This window comes from Pelodiscus sinensis, chromosome 4 (genome assembly GCF_049634645.1).
Source record: "Pelodiscus sinensis isolate JC-2024 chromosome 4, ASM4963464v1, whole genome shotgun sequence".
Taxonomy (NCBI): Eukaryota; Metazoa; Chordata; order Testudines; family Trionychidae; genus Pelodiscus; species Pelodiscus sinensis.
Window position 1 is genome coordinate 48,960,607 of NC_134714.1, and position 21,431 is coordinate 48,982,037.

Here is a 21,431-nt window from a genome sequence, read left to right on the forward strand (position 1 = left end):
GAACGTTTTTTAGGTCGGGGTCACTGACCCACAGAAAAGTTAGTTGGGGGGCAGCACACAAGTAAGAAGCAAAAACAAACCCTCCCTGACGTGGCCCATGAATGAGAAGCAGAAGGACACTCCCCACATTCCCCTAGGGGGCCCTGGGCTAGTAGAGTTTGTGTGCTCCAGCCCCATGGTGGGGCGGTGGGAAGGCTGGAGCATCAGCATGGACTCCCCAATCTGGGGGGGGGGGGAAAGGGGAGAGAGCCCTGAGCCTCTGGGACCAGATCCAGGAAAGCCAGGGGCCACATCCAACCCCCGGGGCCTGAGGTTCCCCATGCATGTCCTAAAAGGTCACCTTTATAGTCCCTACTACCATTATGTTAGGGCACTGGTTCAGTGCTAATGTAGAGAGAAAATGCCACTTTCTCACCAGTGTTCCCTGTAAGCTGTGCAATTGGGCAGCCACGTAGGAGAGATTCAGATGCCACCCAATTGATTAATAGAGCACCTACAGCCAGCAGCATGTCTTTCCACTGATGGTGCACATCTGTGTATGCCTTGGTGCAGATAACAAAATGTATTCCTCACACGGGTTGCAAAAAATAGAGGGAACATTGCTTCTGACCTACCATCACTACCAAGGTATTCCTCAAAGAAATCTGCAAGTAGTGACTCAGCCAGGTTCTATTTAATATGTGAAATCTGACACCACCACAATGCATGGTGAGGTGGCTGCAAGCCTGTAATAAGAAAAATGAATCAGGGCTTTTGCCTATTGGAAAAGTATCAAGGAGAAAGAAAACTGAAGTGAGGAGGAAAAATACCCCCTTTATACATCACTAGCTTTTTGTAAGCTTTGAGTCTTCATTTGCATTTCCTTGCAGTCTTCTATCATTTGCAGAATTCTTCTCCTGGTAAAAGTCAAACACATGTTACATACTGAATGATCATTATTTCCTTTTGTAAACCTTTTTGTACAACATGTAATTCACTGATGGTCCCTGGCTCCTTGCTATGGGTAGTAATTACTTCTCATTTAGTGGTGGTTAGGTTTCCCAAGTGGGTATAAATGAACATCTCAGAAAATGACAATACAGAAATGGTAGTATTCTTGATTCCTTCATGTTTTCCAAATTCCCTAGGTTTGCTAAATAGAAAACTTGAAATGGAAGGAAAACCAATCTCACGGGCCGCCTCTATGATCTGATTGCAAACAGGTAGTAAATAACACTCCCGAATTTTAGGGCTTTAATTTGAGATTGTCAGCCTTTAACCAGCTAAATAGTTTATTTACACTGATGTGTGAGGTTTTTAATGTGGAGTATTAGACCATGATATGTCTCTGGCATCAACAAATTGGCAGCCTAATGAAAGCAGATTCACCTGCTGATTCACTCTCATTAAAAGGAGGACAGCTGCTGAATTTTACTCTTGAGTATTTGCAGTGGAAAGTTAAGCCTCTTGGTAGCCGTTGCAGCTGATTTCACTACTATAAAATAGCACAACAAAGCACATTCATACTTCCACTGCCTCAGTGATTTATTTATATGAAATCAGAATTGGCTTTTTGGGAACAGACATGCCTCCAAAGGAAAGCGTTCTCCTTGATACAGCAATACAAATCCATTGGGAGTAATTTTTATTCTTGCACTAGCTTCTCTACTATCCAGGCAGATAGTGATTTTGTTGATCCTCGATCCAGTCTCCATTTCTTGGAGCAAGCACAAGTGCTAACCTGGCAAATACCAATGTTTGCCAATTACCTAAATTAGGTCTGGGTCACTCATCTCCTCTCCTGTTTCTTGTTTGCTTTTGAATGAGTCCAAAAGCAGTACTAACAGCTGGAAGCCCTACTGAGGCCAGCTTGATTTAGGCTGGAGCTGCTCCAGCCAGTGCTCTGATAAAACTTGATATCATTTCAACAGGCTCTAGGAGGACCACAATGATTTCCCTTCATTGTTTAAGGCTTCATTCAGACATTACCAGTGCCAGGAAAAGGGATATTTCACTTCTGCTCTTCTGCCCCCAAGTCTGCTGCTGCTGGAAAGCTCCTATGGAAGGTTAAATATCAACACTGTCAGTGTTTTTGCATTCTGTGGTAATTGTTCTACTCATTCATCCCCAGGGACACTATAGGTTGCAGATGCAGCCAATACAAAATAATAATAATTAATACCTTGAGACTTCTGCTGAGTAAAAGCACATGTTTCTTATTAAAATAGAGTATTTGAGGAGGCCTGGGGAGATCTGGCCTCGGTGTTAAGGCATTAGATCCAAATCTTCAAAGATACTTAGGCACCACTGACACTTTGAAAACTATCACACAGCTGCTGCCACAGTCCAACTCTCCTCTCCCTCCCTCTCCCCCCACCAGCCCCATGAGAATAATTATGTACCCTGGGGAGGTGGGAGACCCAGTCTCTAGTCCCCTTGTTCCAATTTATTATTGCAGGTTGGACCTCCCTGGTTTGGCACCCTGGAGAGCTGACTAATCTGAACAAGCGGATTTGCCAGACCAGGGGAAATCCCTTCTCTCATGGCCTGTGCTGAACCACTGCCCTCACCCCCCCCCCCTCAATCTAGGGCTCCAGCCCAGTCCTGCCGCTCCCTGGCCAGCCGTAGTTCCCTGGACCAGAGCTCTCTAGCTGCTGCATGCCCTGCTATTGCTGGGGCTGGAGCCGGGGACCAGGGCTTGGAAGCTGGGGTGGGGAGGCTCAGACTTGGGGCTGATCCCCTGCTACTGCCTGGCTGCTGGGGTAAGAACTCCCTGATGCACTACCTCCTGCCCCAGATGAAGCTCCTAGCTCTGTGCTGAACCACTGTCCCCTAGCTAGGGTTCCAGCCCGGCCCCACTGCTGCCTGGCTGGCCATAGCTTCCCAGGCCAGAGCGCTCTAGCTGCTGCTAGCCCTGCTATTGCTGGGGCTGCGGCTTGGGGGCCAGGGCTCGGGGCCGGTCCCACACTACTGCCCGGCTGCTGGGGCCAGAACTCCCTGCTGAACCATGCCTCCTGCCTCAGGCTGTCTGCATTCCAGAGGTTTTTTGGAAAAATTACCATTTTTCCGAAAAATCTTGAATTACGTCCACACCGTAAATTGCATTCTTTCAAAAGAAAATCGAAAGAACAGAGGGGTTTTTCCAACATTGGTAAACCTCTTTCTACGAAGAAGCCTTTTCCCAAAAGAGGTCTTTCAGAAAAAGGCGTGTGTGGACAGGGAAGAGGGAGTTCTTTCGGAAGAAGAGGAAAAAGCACAAGTGCCCTGGTGGACACTCCGCCCATAGTAATCACAGCTTACATGCAAGATAGTGTACATTCAGTGTGGACGCTATCTTTTGAAAAAGCAGATCGCTTTTTCAATGCACTTTTGCTGTGTAGACGCTGTCTTTCAGAAGAAGTATTTTTGGATGATCTCTTCCAGAAAAGCTTCTTCCAAAAGAAGCCTGCAGTCTAGACATAGCCTCAGATGGGGCTCCCAGGTGAGTGACCCCCGCTGGGCTCTGGCACCACAGCTAGACTTCCCTATACCTGAGCTCTGTGGTCCAGGAACTTGTGTGATCCTAGTGGACCATGGCTGTTGCCAGACCAGTGAGTCCAGGAGCCCGGGTTAAGGGAGATACTACCTATAGTTATTCATAGTGGAAGAGCTTCAGCAGGGGAAAACCTCATGCCAGGCTAGCCTTATAGCATTGTTGCAAGGGCACTTGCTTGAAAGGCAACCTTCCCTGTAGGCTGAGCACTTGGGTGACCACCCAGGAGAGATTCAGATGCCATCCAGCTGATTAGCAGAGCACCCACAGATAGTCAGGTGTGGGAGGGGCTTCAATCAAGGCCTTCCCCATCCCAGATGAGTACCCTAAGGACTGAGCTGAAAGTGCCTGTTTTTTGTGTTGGCTCACCTAGAAGGCTCAGTCCACTTGGTGAGCAGTGAAGACACCTACCTAATAGCTTACCTGTGGGGCTCAAAGTGAAAAGATGATTGTCTGCTCTCCTCCTATTGCCCCCCTCCCTCCCGAAAAAAGAAGTTCTGCATCGCTCTATGGCGTAAGCCAGATGTATATAGAGTCGGGGCAGACATAGGGCAGGGCAAACGGGGCGGCCGCCCCGGGCCCCACGCTTCAAAGGGGCAAAGGGAGGGGGCCTGCGGAATTATGCTGCCCGGGGCCCCGCAAAACTGTCATCTGCCCCTGTGTAGAGTAAAGCAGCAGAACACACATGCACAGAGGGAGTTTTTTACTGTAGACACTTAGGTGCCAAGAGTGTTGAGGCAACTGAGTGAGGCCTTTCTGAACCCCTTTGGGGCCCTGTAATGTCACCTTTTGTGACTGGCCCCAAGTGCATGGCGTGCTGGTGTGCTGTAGATTTACACCTCCACTTGCTGAATTCAACAAGGTTCTGGCTGCTTAGGGCATGGGCTGACCTTGCTTAGGTGTGTAACTTCTGGAGAGGGTTTGGGACTGAGGATCCTGAATAGGCACCCATCTCTAGCCCTTCAGCCTGATACACCAGGTCAGCCAGTTAAGGGCCTAAGCCCCTCTTTTTTTCAAGTCCTTCTCCTGACATTTCATTTCTGGTTAGCTTAGGCAGCTCCTTGCTCAGCCTGCTGGATTTTGAAGATCCCTGCCTTAGGCAATTGAATCTCCCCATGCACCATATAGGACAGGGCTACTCAACATGCGGCCTGCAGTGTGGTTTGGGTTTACGCGGGGATCAACCTGCCGCCTGTGGATGGGAGCCAAAACAAAAAAAAAAAAAAAAATTGTCAATATAATGGTCTTCTGCTGATGTGCGTTTTGTAGTTAAATTCCTGGACTTTCATTGCTCATTAAAAGTGCTGCCATATGGGTGGAAATTGGGTAAATATTGCATTTTATTAATATCAGCAGAACTGACTTAAATGGGGCCTGTGTGTTGTGTAGTTTGCCTTAATCTTCATATTCATGCCTGCCAGTATGAAAGTAGCTATTTGCATATATATGAAACCTCACTTAAGTTGCAGCTCTCGCCACATGCTGAGACTACCATTATGGCCCCCGGGGCTTCCAAAGTTGAGTAGCCCTGGTACAAGGAGTCTGGGTGGCTAGCTGTGGGCTGAGGATTCTACTAGTTGGCAGGGTACCATGGGGCCCAAATCAACCCCTAAGCACCTTTAAGATTTTGGGCCTTATGTTGTGTCTACACATCACCTGGAAAGTGTAGTTATCAGCTTAGGAAGATAGCCCCCAGCTTGTCTGGATCCGGCCCCCAAGGCTCAGGGCTCCCCCATGATGCTCCTTCCCAGTCTGGGGCCACATCAATGTGAGTGTTTGTGGTTAGTGTTGGTTTTTTGAGTTTTTTTTGTTTTTGTTTTGCTTCTCGCTAGCGTGTGGCGCCAGACTGATTGGTCTGTGTGGGGCAGTGGCCCCACAACCCATTAAAAGTTCCCTACCCCTGCTAGCTTTGAATGTCAGCACACTAAACCGAGTGTGTGGCCGTGGCAGCACATGCAGTAGCTCTGGTTATCTGCTCAAGTACAACTCTGAGATCCTGGTATGTTCATGCCGTTATGGGGACACTGCTATTCTGGGGCACTAGTTTGAACAAAGCTAGCGCACATATGTCTGTCAGTTCTGGGGATTTCAACTCTCAGCTGCTGTGTTGGTGCACCCTTAAGCTATGTCTACACTGCAGGCTTCTTTCTAAATAAGAGAATGCATGTCCATGCGCAGAGCGCAGAAGCGCGTGGCTGGAGAGCAGGGCTCGCTACTGCTCGGCGAGCCCTGTGTATGGACATGCATTCTCTTATTTAGAAAGAAGCCTGCAGTGTAGACATAGCTTAAGGGTGCACCAACACAGCAGCTGAGAGTTGAAATCCCCAGAACTGAAATCCCCTCACCATGGGCAAGTAGATTACACTATTTGTCGAGCCCTGTCCATACAGCAAGCCTGTTACTTTGAAATAATTTTGAAATAACGGGCTTCTGACTCTTGACTTCTGTAACTCTCATTTATGAGGATTAAGGGAAGTTGAAGGAGAGTGTTCTCCCTTTGACTTCCTGCTGTGTAGACAACTCGACTTTCAGAGTTAAGCTACTTTGATTTCAGCCATGCAGTTAACATAGCTGAAGTTGTTTAGAGGGTTGCCAGGTGTCCAGTATTCACCCAGACAGTCCAGTATTTGTGGACTCCGTCCGGTTTAAAAAAAGCACAGGAAATATCAGACATGTGAAATGTCCAGTATTTCCTGTTTCTCTCGGACGGAAGCCCGGCGGGGACAATTTTCCCCTGCCGCATCTGGTGGGGGCAGGGGAGTGAGGATCATGGCAGCATCATAGCGAAGGGGGGTAGGAGGGGGCTCCAGCTGATCAGGCAGCTTCTCCTCTGCTCCAGCCCAGATAAAGCATGGTAAATCTGGGCTGAACACCATGGCCAGCTGGCTGGGCAGCCGCTGCTCTTTGCTCCAGCCCAGCTGCACCACGCTCAGCCCTGGGAAACTGTGCCTCACTCCAGCTGGTGCTGGAGCAGAGAGGAGGGCTGCCTGGGCAGCGGATGTTCAGCCCAGGTGCACCCTTCTCTTCAGGAGGGGGGAGTCGGCCCCAGAGGAGGCACCCACTGGGGCTTCCCTGCTCCGAGGGGGGAGGAGTCTTGGGAGAAGGTGGGTGCAGGGGACTCCCTGCTCCCACTGGCACCCTATCCCCTGCTATAGAACCTTGTCCCTCTCCCCCACTGGCACCCTGCCTCCTGCTGCAGAACCCTGCTTCCTGCCCCCCCACCCCAGAACCCTGTCCCTTGCCCCCGCTGCCACCCTGTCCCCTGCCCCTGCACCCACTAACACCCTTCGCCAATACCATGTCCCCTGCTCTCACCAGCACAGTTAGGGCCACATTAGTGAGGCTTGGGGTTTTTTGAAGGAGGTTGTATTGTGGTTTTTTTGGGTTTGTTTTTGTTTTTTGTTTTTTTGCATCTCCCTTGTGTGGCCCCAACTGACTTTTCTGTGGGACAGTGACCCCTGACTCAAAAAGGTTCCCTGCCCTTCTCATAAATAAAGACAATGCAGAAGCTTTTCGTGTTTGATATAGTCTTTTATTTAAAAATGAATCTTCGCCAACAAACCCCCAATTGGAGCCAAACCCCCATCTGGCTACAGCATTATAACACTCCTGCACCCCCGAACCCTAGATCTGAGCCTATCCTACACTGAAACCCCCTGCCCTGAGCCCCTCACATACTCCAACACAAATTCCTGCACCCTCACATCCATAAGCCTGTGGCTAGCTTAGTAGCCCAACCCTCAATCTGACCCCAATACTCCCTAGCCTGGAGACCCCTCCCCGAGCCAGCATCCCTTTCTCCACCTCCTCCTGCATCCAGATTTCCTCCCAGAGTTTGCACTTCTCACCCCTTCCCACACCCAAATCCCTCATTCCCACCCCAGAGCCCACACATCCTGTCTCAACCTAGTGAGGATGGGGCTAGTCTGCAGGAATAAGGGGGCTGCCAAAAGAAGGGTTTTTTTTTTTCTGACAATTGGTCCAGTTGTCAGAAAATTAGTCTAGGCAGGCTAAATGTTGGAAAAACCTCTTCCTACAGAAGAATTGGGGGGGGGGGGAAGTGGCAGTGTAGACTGTATGAGGGTTGGGAATAGCAAGTGATGGAGAGGAAGAGAATAGAGAGGGCAGGGCTTCAAGGAAGGAATGGGGTCTTGGGGGGAGGGGTGGGGCAGTAGATGTTCGCTTGTTCTGAGATTTAAAAAGTGATCTTGAGTGTAAAAAGGTTGGAGACCATTGCTCTACACAATTGTGAGCCAAGGCGGCCGGGCGGGAGGAGCAGCCACTTTAAAAGTAAGATTAATTTGCCTGGCTCTTTAGGGGGGGAGGAGGGAGAGAGATTTGATTGGAGCAGGGTGCTCCCAGCGCTGGGGATGCCTGGCTCAGGGGGAGGGGTGAGTGCTCTGGGATGGGGCATCTAGAGGGTCTGGCTCTAAGGCAGGGGTGAGTGCATTGCAATGTGGGGATACTAGGGGGGCCTGGCTCTGGGGGAGAGGTTAGTGCATTGGGATGGGAGAACTGGGGGCCTGGCTCAGGGGCAGGGGTGGGTGCATTGGGGGTTAGTGTGTGTCCCGAAACTGGAGGGAATGGTGCAACTTTTGCTTAATAACTTTGGTCTCTCCCCCCCCCTTTTTTCCTCAACAGAATTTTTTCCCGTTTTTGGGGTGGGGGGTGTTCGGTATTTTTTGTTAAATATCTTAACTTGACTTTAGCCCACAGTGTGGATGTTCCCTTAGTGAAAAAAAGTGAGCTCTTGTGGCCTAATAAGTCATTCTGGGTCCCTGCGGGCGGCCCCGGCTTGAGCTGGAGTCAAGCGGCAGCTGCACGAAGTACGTTCCAGACGGGGCAGTTTCATCTGAATGGGCCTTGTGCGGCTGCCGCTTGACTCCAGCTCAAGCCAGGGCCACCCATGGGGACCGGGACTTCAGTACTAAAAACAGCACTGCGAGCGACCTCTGCTCCAGTCCGGGCATGCGGTCCTGTCCTGGGAGCGGCTTGCGCTGGACGTGTAAAATGTCTGGTATTTTCTTTTTTTCTTGGATGGAAGACTGCTTGGGACATTCTTCCCCTGCTGTGTCTGGGAGGAGCGTGGGGATTAAAAGGCGCAGTGACTGTTCGTTTGTTTTTTGGTGCAGTTTTGTTTTTGTTTTGTGGTTTTTTTGCTCAACTTTTTTTTTTTTTCCTCACCAATTTTTTTCCCCGCCATGTTTTGTATTTTTTGCGAAAGTATCTGGCAACCCTAGTGAGCAGAACTGGGGCAAAGGATGTTGAAGGGGTGGGCACCAGGGAGCAAGAAGGCAAGGAGGGCGGGGACAGTGAGAGGAGGAGGAGGCACTAGGAAGGTGCCGGGGTAAGGGAAGGTGCAGGTGCTAGGGGATTGTGGGGGTGAAGCAGAAGGGCAGACACATGGAGGGAAAGGACAGGCATCAGAGGAGAGAGGCAGGGCAGGTGGGTAGAGGGAGGTGTTAGGAGAGGGGATGGAGAGGGGTAGCTACAGATGATTAGAGTGGGGCTAGAGGAGGAATGGACAGACACAGGGGGAAGAGAAGGGCTGGTGCAGAGGAGTGGGGACAGGTCCGCAAAGGGCTGAAGGGAGTGAGAAGGGCAGGAGCCAGGACAGCAGAGGAGGGGCTTGAGTATCCAGTCCCGTGCCTATTGGGATGAAGTCATGTTAAATGTGTACGTGCTGCAAAGATCTTTTTTTTTTTTTTTTCCCCCTTCCAAGTGCACTATGCATACTCCCCCTAGTCCTCTTTAGTTCTGTCTTGTGGTTCAAAATGATTCATGTTTGGGTTTCTGTTGATTTGTCTCACCATTAAATGCGAAATTAAAGGAACCATGACTTAGACACATCAGCATGTTTGAGGATGATCAAAGAAAAAACTGTGATTCTGAAAAGTTTTGGTTGCTTTTGTGGCCCACAGACTGGGGACTGTGACAGCAAACACGTATAGCCTGGTTCAAGCATAGCTCAAACGATTTGCATATCTCTGCACACTTTACTTCTGGGGAACCTGAAATTGTAATTGCATTTGGTGTTTTTTGGACATGAAGTATGCGTGCAGGAAACTTGGAGCAAAGAGTGGAGGATGTGGGCGTGGGACAAAACTTCAGCATATTAAGATTGCTATTTGCTTTCACTGTGACCAAATTTCAGACTAACGGTGACCATGTAGCCTTAGAAATCCCAGCAAACCTTTATTGAGATGCTCAACAACAGCTTGTTGCTCAAGAGAGAGTAACAAGCTGTTGTTGAAAGTTACTTAGCTTTTATATGATAGTAAGTTGGTCCCTCTGTTTCAGCAAATTACTCACAATAAATTATTTTCCTCTCCAGTGTATTTACTCTTATACACGAAACGCATTACATACATGGAATTGTCCAGAGGCAGGATCATATGGGAAAAGGAACTTATGTGACTGGTTCTATTCATAGTATCCACTGGACTCTTTGGATTGATACACTGATTAATTTGGAATTTAGAGTCAAATCACCTGTTCAGAAAGGTTTAGAGACAAAGGGAGGGTCTTGGAGAATCTAGCTGATGGATATTTCTTTTTGATTTAGGCAATGGTAGCTTGCTACCCTGGGAACGGAACTGGGTATGTGCGTCACGTAGACAATCCAAATGGCGATGGACGGTGCATCACCTGTATTTATTACCTGAATAAGGACTGGGACTCAAAGGTATGTGAGCCAAAGGGGCCACAAATAGCCCCATATTCCTAGACAAGGGAAGGCTGGCCCAGAAACAGTTTGTTGCTATCAGTTGTTTGTTTGTATTGCACATTTTCGTGAACTTTTGAACAGCTGGTTAAATAAAGACTGCACTTTTCAGTTACATTTTGGTTTTTCTTGCTGTTTATAGCAACCCCTTTAGAAGATTGAAACTGATATCTGTTTCCTTAATAGGTTTTTTTTTTCTTCCACGTCCCCTTCCTCCGCTTCCCTTCTTCCAATTTGTTGCTGTAGAACAGGGTTTCCCAACCTGTGTGTCAGGACCCAAATATATGGGTCGCAATTACATTTCAAAAAGATTGCCAAGTGTCTCCCCAGTTGGCTCTGTGCCCTGTCCTCCCCCCTGTTTTTGAATTGCCTTGGGTCACCAAGTCTTCCTGAATTGTCAAAATGGGTCCCCATCTGGAAAAGGTTGGGAACTGCTGCTGTAGAATAACTCATGCTGGGCTGCTGGCATTTCAGTTTTGTTTAGAATAAAGAGTAATGACACATTTAGAAAGAAACCACATCCACTCATGACTAAGTGGAACCTGGGAGCAGTCTTAACAAAAATGGCGGGTTAATTTTGGGGTCTGTCCCTTTTTAAGTTGACGTTCAAAGGATTTATAAAAATTGGATCTGTGTTCTTTTTTTTTGTGGCTTATTATTCATGAAGAGGGCATGAAAGATATTAATTTATGCTGTCTTTTTCACCTTAGGGATATTAGAAATGTGGAGTCTGTGATCTTTCCTGATTTTGCTAGAAAATTTCTTGTCAGAAATGTTTGATTTCTCTCCATCTTAATTTAAAGACCTGGGTAGTATTGTAACTGATTCCTGGTTAAACAAAGGCTGTTCTATGCTTCTCTGGAAACATAAGAGACTGCTATAAAATGGGTATAAAGACATTATGGGAATACCCTGGTTCAGGGATTATCTCTCCTCCTCAATACCCCTGGCCAAAGTAGAACTGGTATAAATGCTCTTCATGAGCACTTCTTACCATTTTCAATAAAGGGGACACATTGAATGGATGTTGAGGATTGAGCCCCAATGCTGCTCTGCCTTATGCAGGGAATCACTTCATAAGGGAAATCAAGTATAGTTTTCCTGCCTCTCTGGCCACATCCCAAGACTTTGTTTTCTGATCAAGGTGAGCTGTCTCTCATTTCTGATACAGCGCACACTGTAACACTGCAAGGCAATTATTTCAACCAAGAGTCGGGGGATTTATCTGACCTTAAATAATAAAGAAGATAAGGCGTGTAAAATCAGAAACTGTTTCTTCAGACTTACATTGTTAGAATGCTTTCACATCAATTCCCAGGTTATTTACTGGTCACAGAATGCTAAGATCACCTTCTTCTTAACATGCATTGGTCATGTAAAGCAGCTACATATTTACAACTTGCTTCTTCCACTAACTTCCAAGAAGTGATTTATATTACAGGATTTTTGAGTGGCATGTAATATATTATTTATAAGTATTATAGAAAAATCCTTAATCCACAGCATGTTATGAATAATTAGGGTTGTCGAGTGTCCGGTATTGAACCAGACAGTCTGGTATTGAACCAGACAGTCTGGTATTTTCGCCTCCTGTCTGGTAAAAAAAAAAAATTCAGAGAATACCAGACACCGAAAATGTCCGGTACTTTCTGATTTTTCCCTCCCTCCCCCCCTCTGCCAGGAGACGGAAATTCTGGGCTGTCTGGCTCAATATGGAGGCAGCTTGGCAACCCTAGAGCTTACCAGGTTCCACAGGGGAGCTGTTTGGCACGGCATGGCATGGCACAGGGAGGCAAGATGGCAGGTGGCCGCTGGCCTCCTGTTAGGGCCAAAAAGCCTCACCATGTGGTTTTTAAAGGGGCCATGGTGGTTTGTTTTTTTGTTTTTTGGGGGGGGTTGGTTGGTTTGTTTGTTTTTTGTTCGGTATTTTCTCTGAAATCATCTGGCAACCCTATGAATAATACCCCCACATATTAAAGTGGAAAAATATGACTATATAGTCAGCCTGTTGCACTTCTCTTAGGGTATGTCTACACTACAGCCCTAATTCGAACTAACTTAGCTAATTAGTTAGTTAATTCGAAGTAAGCTAATTCGAACTAACGGATCCAGACTAAAAAACTAGTTCGAATTAGCGTTTTGCTAATTCGAACTAGCATATCCACATTAAGTGGACCCTGAACCGGGGTTAAGGATGGCCGGAAGCAGTGCTGGCAGGGCATCAGATGAGGACTTAGAGCGTGGAGCTGCTGCCTCAGGCTAGCCGAGGGCTGTGTTTAAAGGGACCCGACCCCCACACTCCGGACAGACAGTTCTCAGGGGTGCCCCGCTTGCAAAGCAGTCCTGGCTTGGAGTGCCCAGAGTACCCACACTGGGCACATCACAGCACTTGGCCATCAGGCTGGCTGCACTTGCCGCAGGCTGCCATCTGGGGAGAGGGGGCAATTGGTGGGCTGCAGGAGAGCTTCCACCCCGAGAAGCCCACAGAGCCAGCCCAGTCCTCCCCATCGGGGGCTCGTACCCCATTCCTCCCTCACCTCCTTCCACTTACCCCTCCCTAGCCCCCCTTCCTGATGTACAAAATAAAGGACAATTGTGTTCAAAAATAGAATCTCTCTTGATTGAACAAAACTGGGGAAGACTGGGAAAAGGAGGTGGGAGAGGGGAAGAGAGAGGGTGGGAGAGGGGAGGGCAACTAAAATGATCAGAGGTTTGGAACAGGTCCCATATGAAGAGAGGCTAAAGAGACTGGGACTTCTCCGTTTAGAAAAGAGGAGACTGAGGGGGGATAGGATAGAGGTCTATAAAAGCATGAGTGGGGTGGAGAGGGTGCATACAGAAAAGTTCTTCATTAGTTCCCATAATAGAAGGACTAGAGGACACCAAAGGAAAGGAATGGGTAGCAGGCTTCAAACTAGTAACAGAAAGTTGTTCTTCACAAAGCAAAGAGTCAACCTGTGGAACTCCTTGCTGCAGGAGGCTGTGAAGGCTACAACTAGAACAGAGTTTAAAGAGAAGTGAGATAAAGTGATGGAGGTTGGGTCCATGGAGTGGTATTAGCCAGGGGGTAGGAGTGGTGTCCCTGCCCAAAGTTTGTGGAAGGCTGGAGAGGGATGGCACGAGAGAAATGGCTTGGTCACTGTCTTCGGTCCATCCCCTCCAGGGTCCCTAGGGTTGGCCGCTGTCGGCAGACAGGCTACTGGGCTAGATGGACCTTTGGTCTGACCCAGTACGGCCATTGTAAGCTCAGGGTCGGGGGTCTCAGTGGACCACCTTGATTTTCATGCACACCTGCTCCTGGGTGGCCAGGCTGGCAGCTCTCCTGCCCTAGATGGCCGCTTTCCTGTGCCTAGTGCGGAGGTCGTGGACAAGGTCCACGATGTCCACACTAGCCCAGGCGGGTGCCCGCCTCTTGCGGTCCCGGGCAAGCTCCTGGGAGCCGCCAGCCTGGTCCCGGGAAGAGGGGGAGGGCTGGGGGGCATCTGGTGGCTGGCTCGAGCCGTGCCAGGTGCAGGGTCTGCTAGCTGGGTGCTGGCAGGCTTGCACCTGGCACGGGCACCGTAGCCAGCCTGTGCCCCTTTAAGGGATCCGGGGCCGGGAGGGGGGCATACGAGTTTCCCTGGTGTTGGCCAGAGTGGCCACCAGGGAAAGCTGGGGAGGGCTAGTCTCCCACTAGTTCAAATTAAGGTGCTACACACCCCTTAATTCGAACTAGTAAGTTTGAACTAGACTTAGTCCTCGTAGAATGAGGTTTACCTAGTTCGAACTAAGCGCTCCGCTAGTTCGAATTAAGTTCGAACTAGCGGAGCGCTAGTGTAGCGCCTATCAAAGTTAATTTGAACTAACGTCCATTAGTTCGAATTAACTTTGTAGTGTAGACATACCCTTTGTCCTCTAAGAGGATAGTAGAGGAGGAGGAGGGATGGCATGGGCCACCTATTGCAGACCTGTATCATAGGCACTTCTACTGATACACATAAACTGGTGCAGATTTCTCTCATGAGATGTCCAAAACTGGAATGATAGAAGTGATAGAAACCACACTACATCCTCCACTCTACTCTTTCTGGCCCCTGTATATACAATTTTATATACAAAATATAAACCTGCATATTTGTGTCCGGTGCAGTGTTCCACTGTCAGACCCTAAAGCAAATTCATTTGTGGTTGCAGTACAAGGGTTTTGAAATGCCATTTGACAGTCATCATGAAGGCCGTACAGGGAAGTCTGATCTCAAAACACTAAGGATGAACAATCAATCTTCTTGTGAGTCTTATGAAACTTTAGAAATTAGACTGCGAGCTCAAGTGGTTTCCATATGTTTGTGGCAGGGCCTCTGTGAAAGGGGAAGTCCAGTCTCAAAAAAGCAGTTGCCGATTCATCTTGGCTGACTTCCTATAAATTGATTGAAAATCTCTATCTGAACAGTTTGCTAAAATTAAAGTGACTAAGGTGATGCAACACACAGCTTTCCAGCACTATAATGTGCTGCTGTTGTGTTGCCCAAAACTTTTACCCCACATTTGTTGTGTGTTTTTGTAGGGGGAGGAAGGAATCCAGTCATGTGCATGTGAGTATAAGTATGAGAGAAAAATAACCCTTTACTCTACTTTCAGCTTCATGGTGGAATTCTTCGAATATTCCCGGAAGGAAGGTCCTATGTAGCCGATATCGAGCCCATTTTTGACAGGTTACTTTTTTTCTGGTCAGACCGAAGGAACCCACATGAAGTGCAACCTTCTTATGCAACCAGGTAAATAAGGTGTTCAGTACTGACCTGTGGCCAAGGGGAAAAAGTTGAGCTATGTAATCTAACACATTTATAGTAGAAAAATTATGTAACTTTTATGTGGGGGTTTATATCTGTATATATGCACACATGCATAGGTACATTATAAATACACTCCATTCACATTGGGTATCTGAAGTCAATGGAAATTGTCCTACAGAAATGAAAAGCAGGATCAAGCCATATGTGCATAACACAGGCTATGTCTACACTGCTGAGTTTTTCTGAAAAAATTTAACTTACGTCCATACTGCAATCGCATTCTTTTGAAAGAAATTTGAAAGAACAGAGGGGGTTTTCTAACATTGATAAACCTCTTTCTATGAGGAAGAAGCCTTTTTCCAAAAAGAGATCTTTTGGAAAAAGGCACATGTGGATGAGGAAGAGGGAGCTCTTTCAAAAGAAGAGGAAAAAGCACAGGTGGTCTGGTGGCCAATCCGTCCATGGTAATCAACTTAAATGTGAGTTAGCGTCCACAGTGTATGGACACTATATTTCAAAAAAGCAGATTGCTTTTTCCATGTGCTTTGGCAGTGTGGACACTCTCTTTCAGAAGTTTTTTTGAGAGAGCTTTTCTGGAAAAGCTTCTTCTGAAAGAAGCCTGCACTCTAGACGTAGCCATGTAGGGTGAAATCCTCCATTCCTTCAACCCTCTTTGCTCTTGCTCTTGTATGCTACTATGACAGCATACTGGGGATGTGAACCCTTTAGCTGTGGAGGAAAGAATTCTTCAGGCAGACACTGTATAAATCAGCAATGGCGGGTAGGAGTGTGAGGTTCCTTGGAACAGACCTTTTTCATGTAGCATTAACAGGCATAGCGGGTGATGCTTCCAGCCTTAGGCAAGCCAGACCTGGCTAGACTTCCTTAAGTCAGAGAAACCTCCAAGTTAAGTCACACCAGGAATTATTTCAGCACCTGGAGCATCTAGAATGGGAGGATCTTAAAAGCATTTTCTGCCCTTCCTCTTCCAGATCTGTGCTATGCCTCCATGAGGTACAGTGTACATTCTCCCCTGGATTTTACACACACAACCTGTCTTTACAGAGATTCTCTTATGGATGATAAGCAGACATGCAAGTCAAATTAGTTATTCATTCATAGGCTTCCAATTGTTACAATAGCTAAAACTTGTGCATTCTAGTTCTCTGTATTAGAATAAAAATCCAATGTTCTTAGGTCTTTTTGTCATCTTGGGAGTAAGATATAAATTACTGCCTTTTGTTCACAGATATGCCATGACTGTGTGGTATTTTGATGCTGAAGAAAGAGCAGAAGCCAAAAAAAAGTTTAGGAATTTAACTGGTATGATTTTTTTCATAAATCTTCACTGAAAAGAATTCAAAGCACTTCTGTTTCATGATAGCTATCCAGCAAGCACCATGCTGTGATGTCACAGTTGCTACAGAATCACACAGGACCACACAGTTGGCCTAACTCTGTAGTGTAGATAGGCCTAAATCTCTGACTGCCAGAATGAAAAGTCAAAGGTAGATCATTCTTCTTGTCCTGTTCCATATATTCCCCATGAGCCTTTGATACTGGACACTGTAGGAGACAGGATCTTAGGATAGGTGGACCATTGGTCTGACCCAGTACCCAGTATGGCTGTTGTTATACAGATATTACTCTCCCCCCTTCCCCCCCCAGTCTCCTGATTACTGCTATCACATTAGATGTTCAAAACACTTACTTACTAGGACTTAACAGGTTTTTCAATTGCTCATTGTAGATGCAGGGAAGACAGAAGGAGCTCTGCATGAAGACTGAATGGTGATCTGCTGCCACAGTGACTTTATAACAACTGTTCCTGAACTCTTTGCAAATAATGAGATCCAAAGATGACTTGTCCATTTCCAACGGACCATTGGGCGTTCTTCTTACAGGAATGTACTTATTGTCTGTCTAACACCTGCATATTACATTGATGGTACTCATAGTAGCCTCCCATCATTCCTGCATCTGGCAGAAGGATCCCTTGTTTTCTACTTGCCTTTAACTGAAGAAAGTAACCAGGGTTTTAGTAAAAGAAGAATGTCACCAAGCCTAATGCAAGTAGCTAAGCCAGCTGGCTTTTAGTAATTGTGGTAATAAAGATAACAAGTATTGGCACCAGTGGGGGGAGGAGGGGATGAATCTTATTTGCACTTTATGTAAATGTCTTAGCTCAATGGGAAGGAGATTTACAAATTAAAATCTGTTGCAGATGCAGATGGGTGATGCGAGATATTGGAAATGTGAAATTAAACTAGGTATTTGTAGAGGGTCATCTTCTGTTATGCTTAATGTGGGGACATTGATGGGCTGCTAATCACTTTTGCTGCACAGAGCCTTGGCTTAATTCTCCTGAATTACTACTTTCTAAAAGGATAATCTTCCATGTTGCCATCAAACTGCCTGGATTTTGTTCACATTTCAACAGTCAAGCACTTCAGTTACTTTGCCCTTTCACAGCTCCTGGACTGAGGGGGTTGGTGGGGAGGCATTTACACATCTGTTCACAAATCTGTGACTTTCATCTTCAATCAAAAAGAAAAAAAATCAGTGTTCACTTCCCATTTTCAGGTTTGTTTTTTAAAGCAGCTGGTTTCTCCAAAAGATTGGTAACTTGGGAAGGTTGATGATATGCAAAATGCTTTAGCCTTTAAAGTCCAAGAATTTGTAACCGAGTCTCAATAAAGCAATCTGTTTAGGATAGAAGTGTGAATTTAGAAGGTAAAGATATGTTTGGCTGCCTCACAAATGTATGATGAATAAGTATCTCTAATTCAGAGTCTTGATGTCTCTCTCTCTTTGATGACCATCCTAAACTCGGACATTTGGCTAATTTGTATGTATGTGTACTTTGGATGAAAAAGTGATGCTGTCCCAGTTATTTCCAATTATTTTTCCTACTGCATTTGAGATGCTAGTTATGCAAAAAGAGGATTAGGCTCAGATGAATAGAAACTCATTTTCTTCATTTAAGATGAATAACTTCCAATGTGTCAGCTTTAACTTCCAAACCCGCACTTAGTAGCCCTGCGTAGATCTCACTGATGCTGAGGAAAATGTCATGGTCACATTGAACATGTAAATGAGCCATTCCTGTTTTAACAATTGTACACGCATGGTATAAACGTTCCCACTTTAATATAATTTTACCAGGCTTGTCAATGTATGTCAGTACCTACTATTGTCTTCCAAGTTAATGTTATCCTCTTTGGCCCTTACTCCGCCGTACTTGACCCAGAAAACGAGTGAGAGCACATATGAGAGCTATCCGCGTATACATTAGGATCTTCTGACATTATTCAAGCCACCTCACTCATGACAAGACAGCAACACAAGATCTAAAAGCAGCTGCTTTTCTGGTATGAGAAATGGCAATGTGTGATCATGTGGTTTAATGCCACTTGGCCTGACTTGTGTGTCTTCAGGCATGCATCCTGCTGAATGAGAGATTGGTGTAGCATCATTCCCTCATCTCAATGCAAGTCATTCCTGTAAATCACAATAGGTTCCCTCAAATAAGGCATGTAATTTGATACATTTCTTTTGTAAAGTAAAATTCTTCCACTACACAGAATGGGCCTGGAGGAAACATAACCAGCTTGAAATTCTAATTCCAGAGGAGCCAATAGTCTTAACTGAAAGCAATAGGTGATCCCTTGAAAGTGGAATGTATGTAAAAGGATAAGTGTTGACCTCTCTGAAACAATGGCTGCAGGGGGATATGTTTTAATAGTTTGAGTGTCTCTATGCAAAGGTGACTTTCTACATTTTTAAATGTTTTATATAAAGGTTTTTTTAATTAGCTGAAGGGTCAAATGTACTAAAAACGCATTGCTTCTGACAGAGTTCAGAAACCCTAAACAATGAGGCTACGTCTACATTGGCCCCTTTTCCGAAAGGGGCATGCTAATTTTATACTTCGTAATAGGGAAATCCGCGGGGGATTTAAATATCCCCCGCGGGATTTAAATAAAGATGTCCGCCGCTTTTTTCCAGTTTGTAGAAAAGCCGGAAAAGAGCGTCTAGACTGGCCCGATCCTCCGGAAAAAAGCCCTTTTCCAGAGGATCTCTTATTCCTATTTCAAAGTAATAATATTCTTCAAAGTGGGAATAAGAGATCCTCCGGAAAAGGGCTTTTTTCCGGAGGATCGGGCCAGTCTAGATGCTCTTTTCGGGCTTTTCTACAAGCCGGAAAAAAGTGGCGGACATCTTTATTTAAATCCTGCGGGGGATATTTAAATCCCCTGCAGATTTCCCTATTACGAAGTACAAAATTAGCATGCCCCTTTCGGAAAAGGGGCCAATGTAGATGTAGCCTGAGTGTACAGTAAGTCAATTAGATAGTGATGTTGGTGTGAATCACATCAACTGCCAAAAACAAAGTAACGTGTACAATGTTTTTAAGGGTCTGGATATTAAAGGTACTTTTGTTATCTCTGTTGCCAGCACATGGCACCAGCAGTGTGCTTGTTGTAAAAAAAAGTATGTTTGCTGAATGTTTTCTGTTTTTGCCTATAGTCTCTTGGCCTATGTAGAAGAATGATGAATTGATTTACCTGGTTGAGACTGACCTTTCATCTCTGAATATGTAAAATTTAAACCTAAAAACAATGTACATAATTAAAAATATTCCCCCTCTTTTCTCATCATAGAGCTGAGATCAGTGGAAAGGACCTTTTATGACTTTTCACATCTTAATTTTAATAAGCCATGTAATGAAGCCTTATTCTTGAAATCTCCTACGTTTCTCCCACTTTTTCTTGAGAGGGTGCTTGCAAAGTGCTACACAAGAATAAAGTTTTTTTTTTTTTAAAGTAGCTGTACTGATGATAATATGTATGTCTTCTCTAGATGTGGATTTAAGGAATTTCTTTTTTTCAGTTTCATGGAAAAGTGTTTAAAATATATACCGCTAGGCAGCATGTGCCATCTGGCCGTGAAAACAGACTTTTTTTAAATTTCTCCAGTGTGTTTAATTTTCAGTCCTTCCAAAGGCACCAACAGCCTGTTTACACATTTAGGTGAATGTGCGCCTTCATCATTCATGTCTGCACAACGGCTGTACACCAAATACAAGTAACGTTAAAGTTTGGGTTGGTTTTTCTTCCATAGATTCCAAGGCCAAAAAGGATCATTCATCTAATCTGCCTTCCTGTAGAACAGAGACTATGGCACTTCCCCCAAATATTTCCCAGAGCTCATCTTTTTAGATGAAACCCACAATCTGGATTTTAAAATGGCTTTAAAGAAATAATGAGTGGCCTTTCCCACTGACTTTATTTCACATTAGACCTTGTTGGAAGATATGCATACTCCACTAAACTATCATTCCTAACAAGGCCTGCTGGTTGTGTAAGAGAGCTGGGAGAGGACAAATAACTTGTTTATAAAGCAAAATAGTGGTAATATAGAGGAGCTATTTGTATTCTTAAACCTGTACCTGACTTGTTGGACTGTTAAGCAAAGGGGGCCTTTCAATCTTTACCCTTGCTCCTGTGAGCAAATGACTTCTGCAGAAGTAGAGTTTGAAGAGATCATGATCTTTTTAACCCCTTATTTCTGTAAAGCGTTTTTATTCCATTCCTGTTGAATATAAAATGTCTGAATGTGTTTTCTTTGTTTTTTTGTTTTTATTTTGTTGCTTTGTTTTGGTTGGTTGGTGTGTTTTTTTTTTTGTTTTTTTTTTGCAAATAGCTGGCTCAAACACCACTTGCATCTAAAGGAAATGTATCTATTTGCAGGCAAATAATTATTTTTACTTCAACTGTGATGTACTACCAGCAAGTCTGTTTGAGAGTGAGTTATGGGTAAACCTCCTCTTGTCAGGTTGTATGCTGGTCAACAATGCTGGCACTTCAGAATCAATAGATACTGATTCATATGGTGGTATTTTATGATCCAGGATATTGTGTTAATTAAAAAAATGTGGAATAAAGCAAATAAAATGTTGCAGGAGTCAATAAACACTGGGTCATGTTTAATTCTGTGCTGAGCAAGTCTCTTCAGTCTCGTTTCTTATTGCGTAGGTATGAGATTTTGCATAGCTAAATGTATTATAGAGTTGAGAAACGTCATGACCTAAAACATTATAATCAGTACTTTTCCATAGATAATTGTAGTAGTCCTTTTGGGTACTGCACATTTCTGGAAAGTGTTCAGAGAAGAAATCCATTCTGTTTCCAACAGTTTGGCCTGTTTCCTTGGCCACTTCGTATTCTTCTGAGGTTAGTCACCTAGCTAACTTACACTCTTCTTGAAGCACTTATTTGTTTTCACATTCCTGTCAGGCCAGATATCAGCTGAGAATGTTAAGTTTTATTTTTAACAAAGTTCACATCCTTGCTCTGCTACTTTTTCTAATTGAGTTCCACAGTTTTCTCTTCCACAACTATGGGAGACTTTTCCACATTAG

General features: G+C 45.4%; 1 protein-coding gene across 4 annotated transcripts in view; it reads left to right on the forward strand.

Annotated features, from left to right (window-relative positions):
* EGLN3 (egl-9 family hypoxia inducible factor 3) overlaps nt 1-19,017 on the forward strand; it is a 42,310-nt gene extending 23,293 nt beyond the window's left edge. For 2 of the 4 annotated variants that reach the window (XM_006117668.3, XM_075926947.1), the window contains exons 2-5: nt 10,077-10,196; nt 14,853-14,989; nt 16,257-16,330; nt 16,758-19,017. In XM_006117668.3, the coding sequence (XP_006117730.2) occupies nt 10,077-10,196; nt 14,853-14,989; nt 16,257-16,330; nt 16,758-16,795 (369 nt within the window). In that variant the 3' untranslated portion in view covers nt 16,796-19,017. The remainder of the gene's footprint in view (nt 1-10,076; nt 10,197-14,852; nt 14,990-16,256; nt 16,331-16,757) is intronic. The other 2 variants (XM_075926946.1, XM_075926948.1) reach the window with 2 other exon arrangements.
* Nucleotides 19,018-21,431: the final 2,414 nt, after the last annotated feature.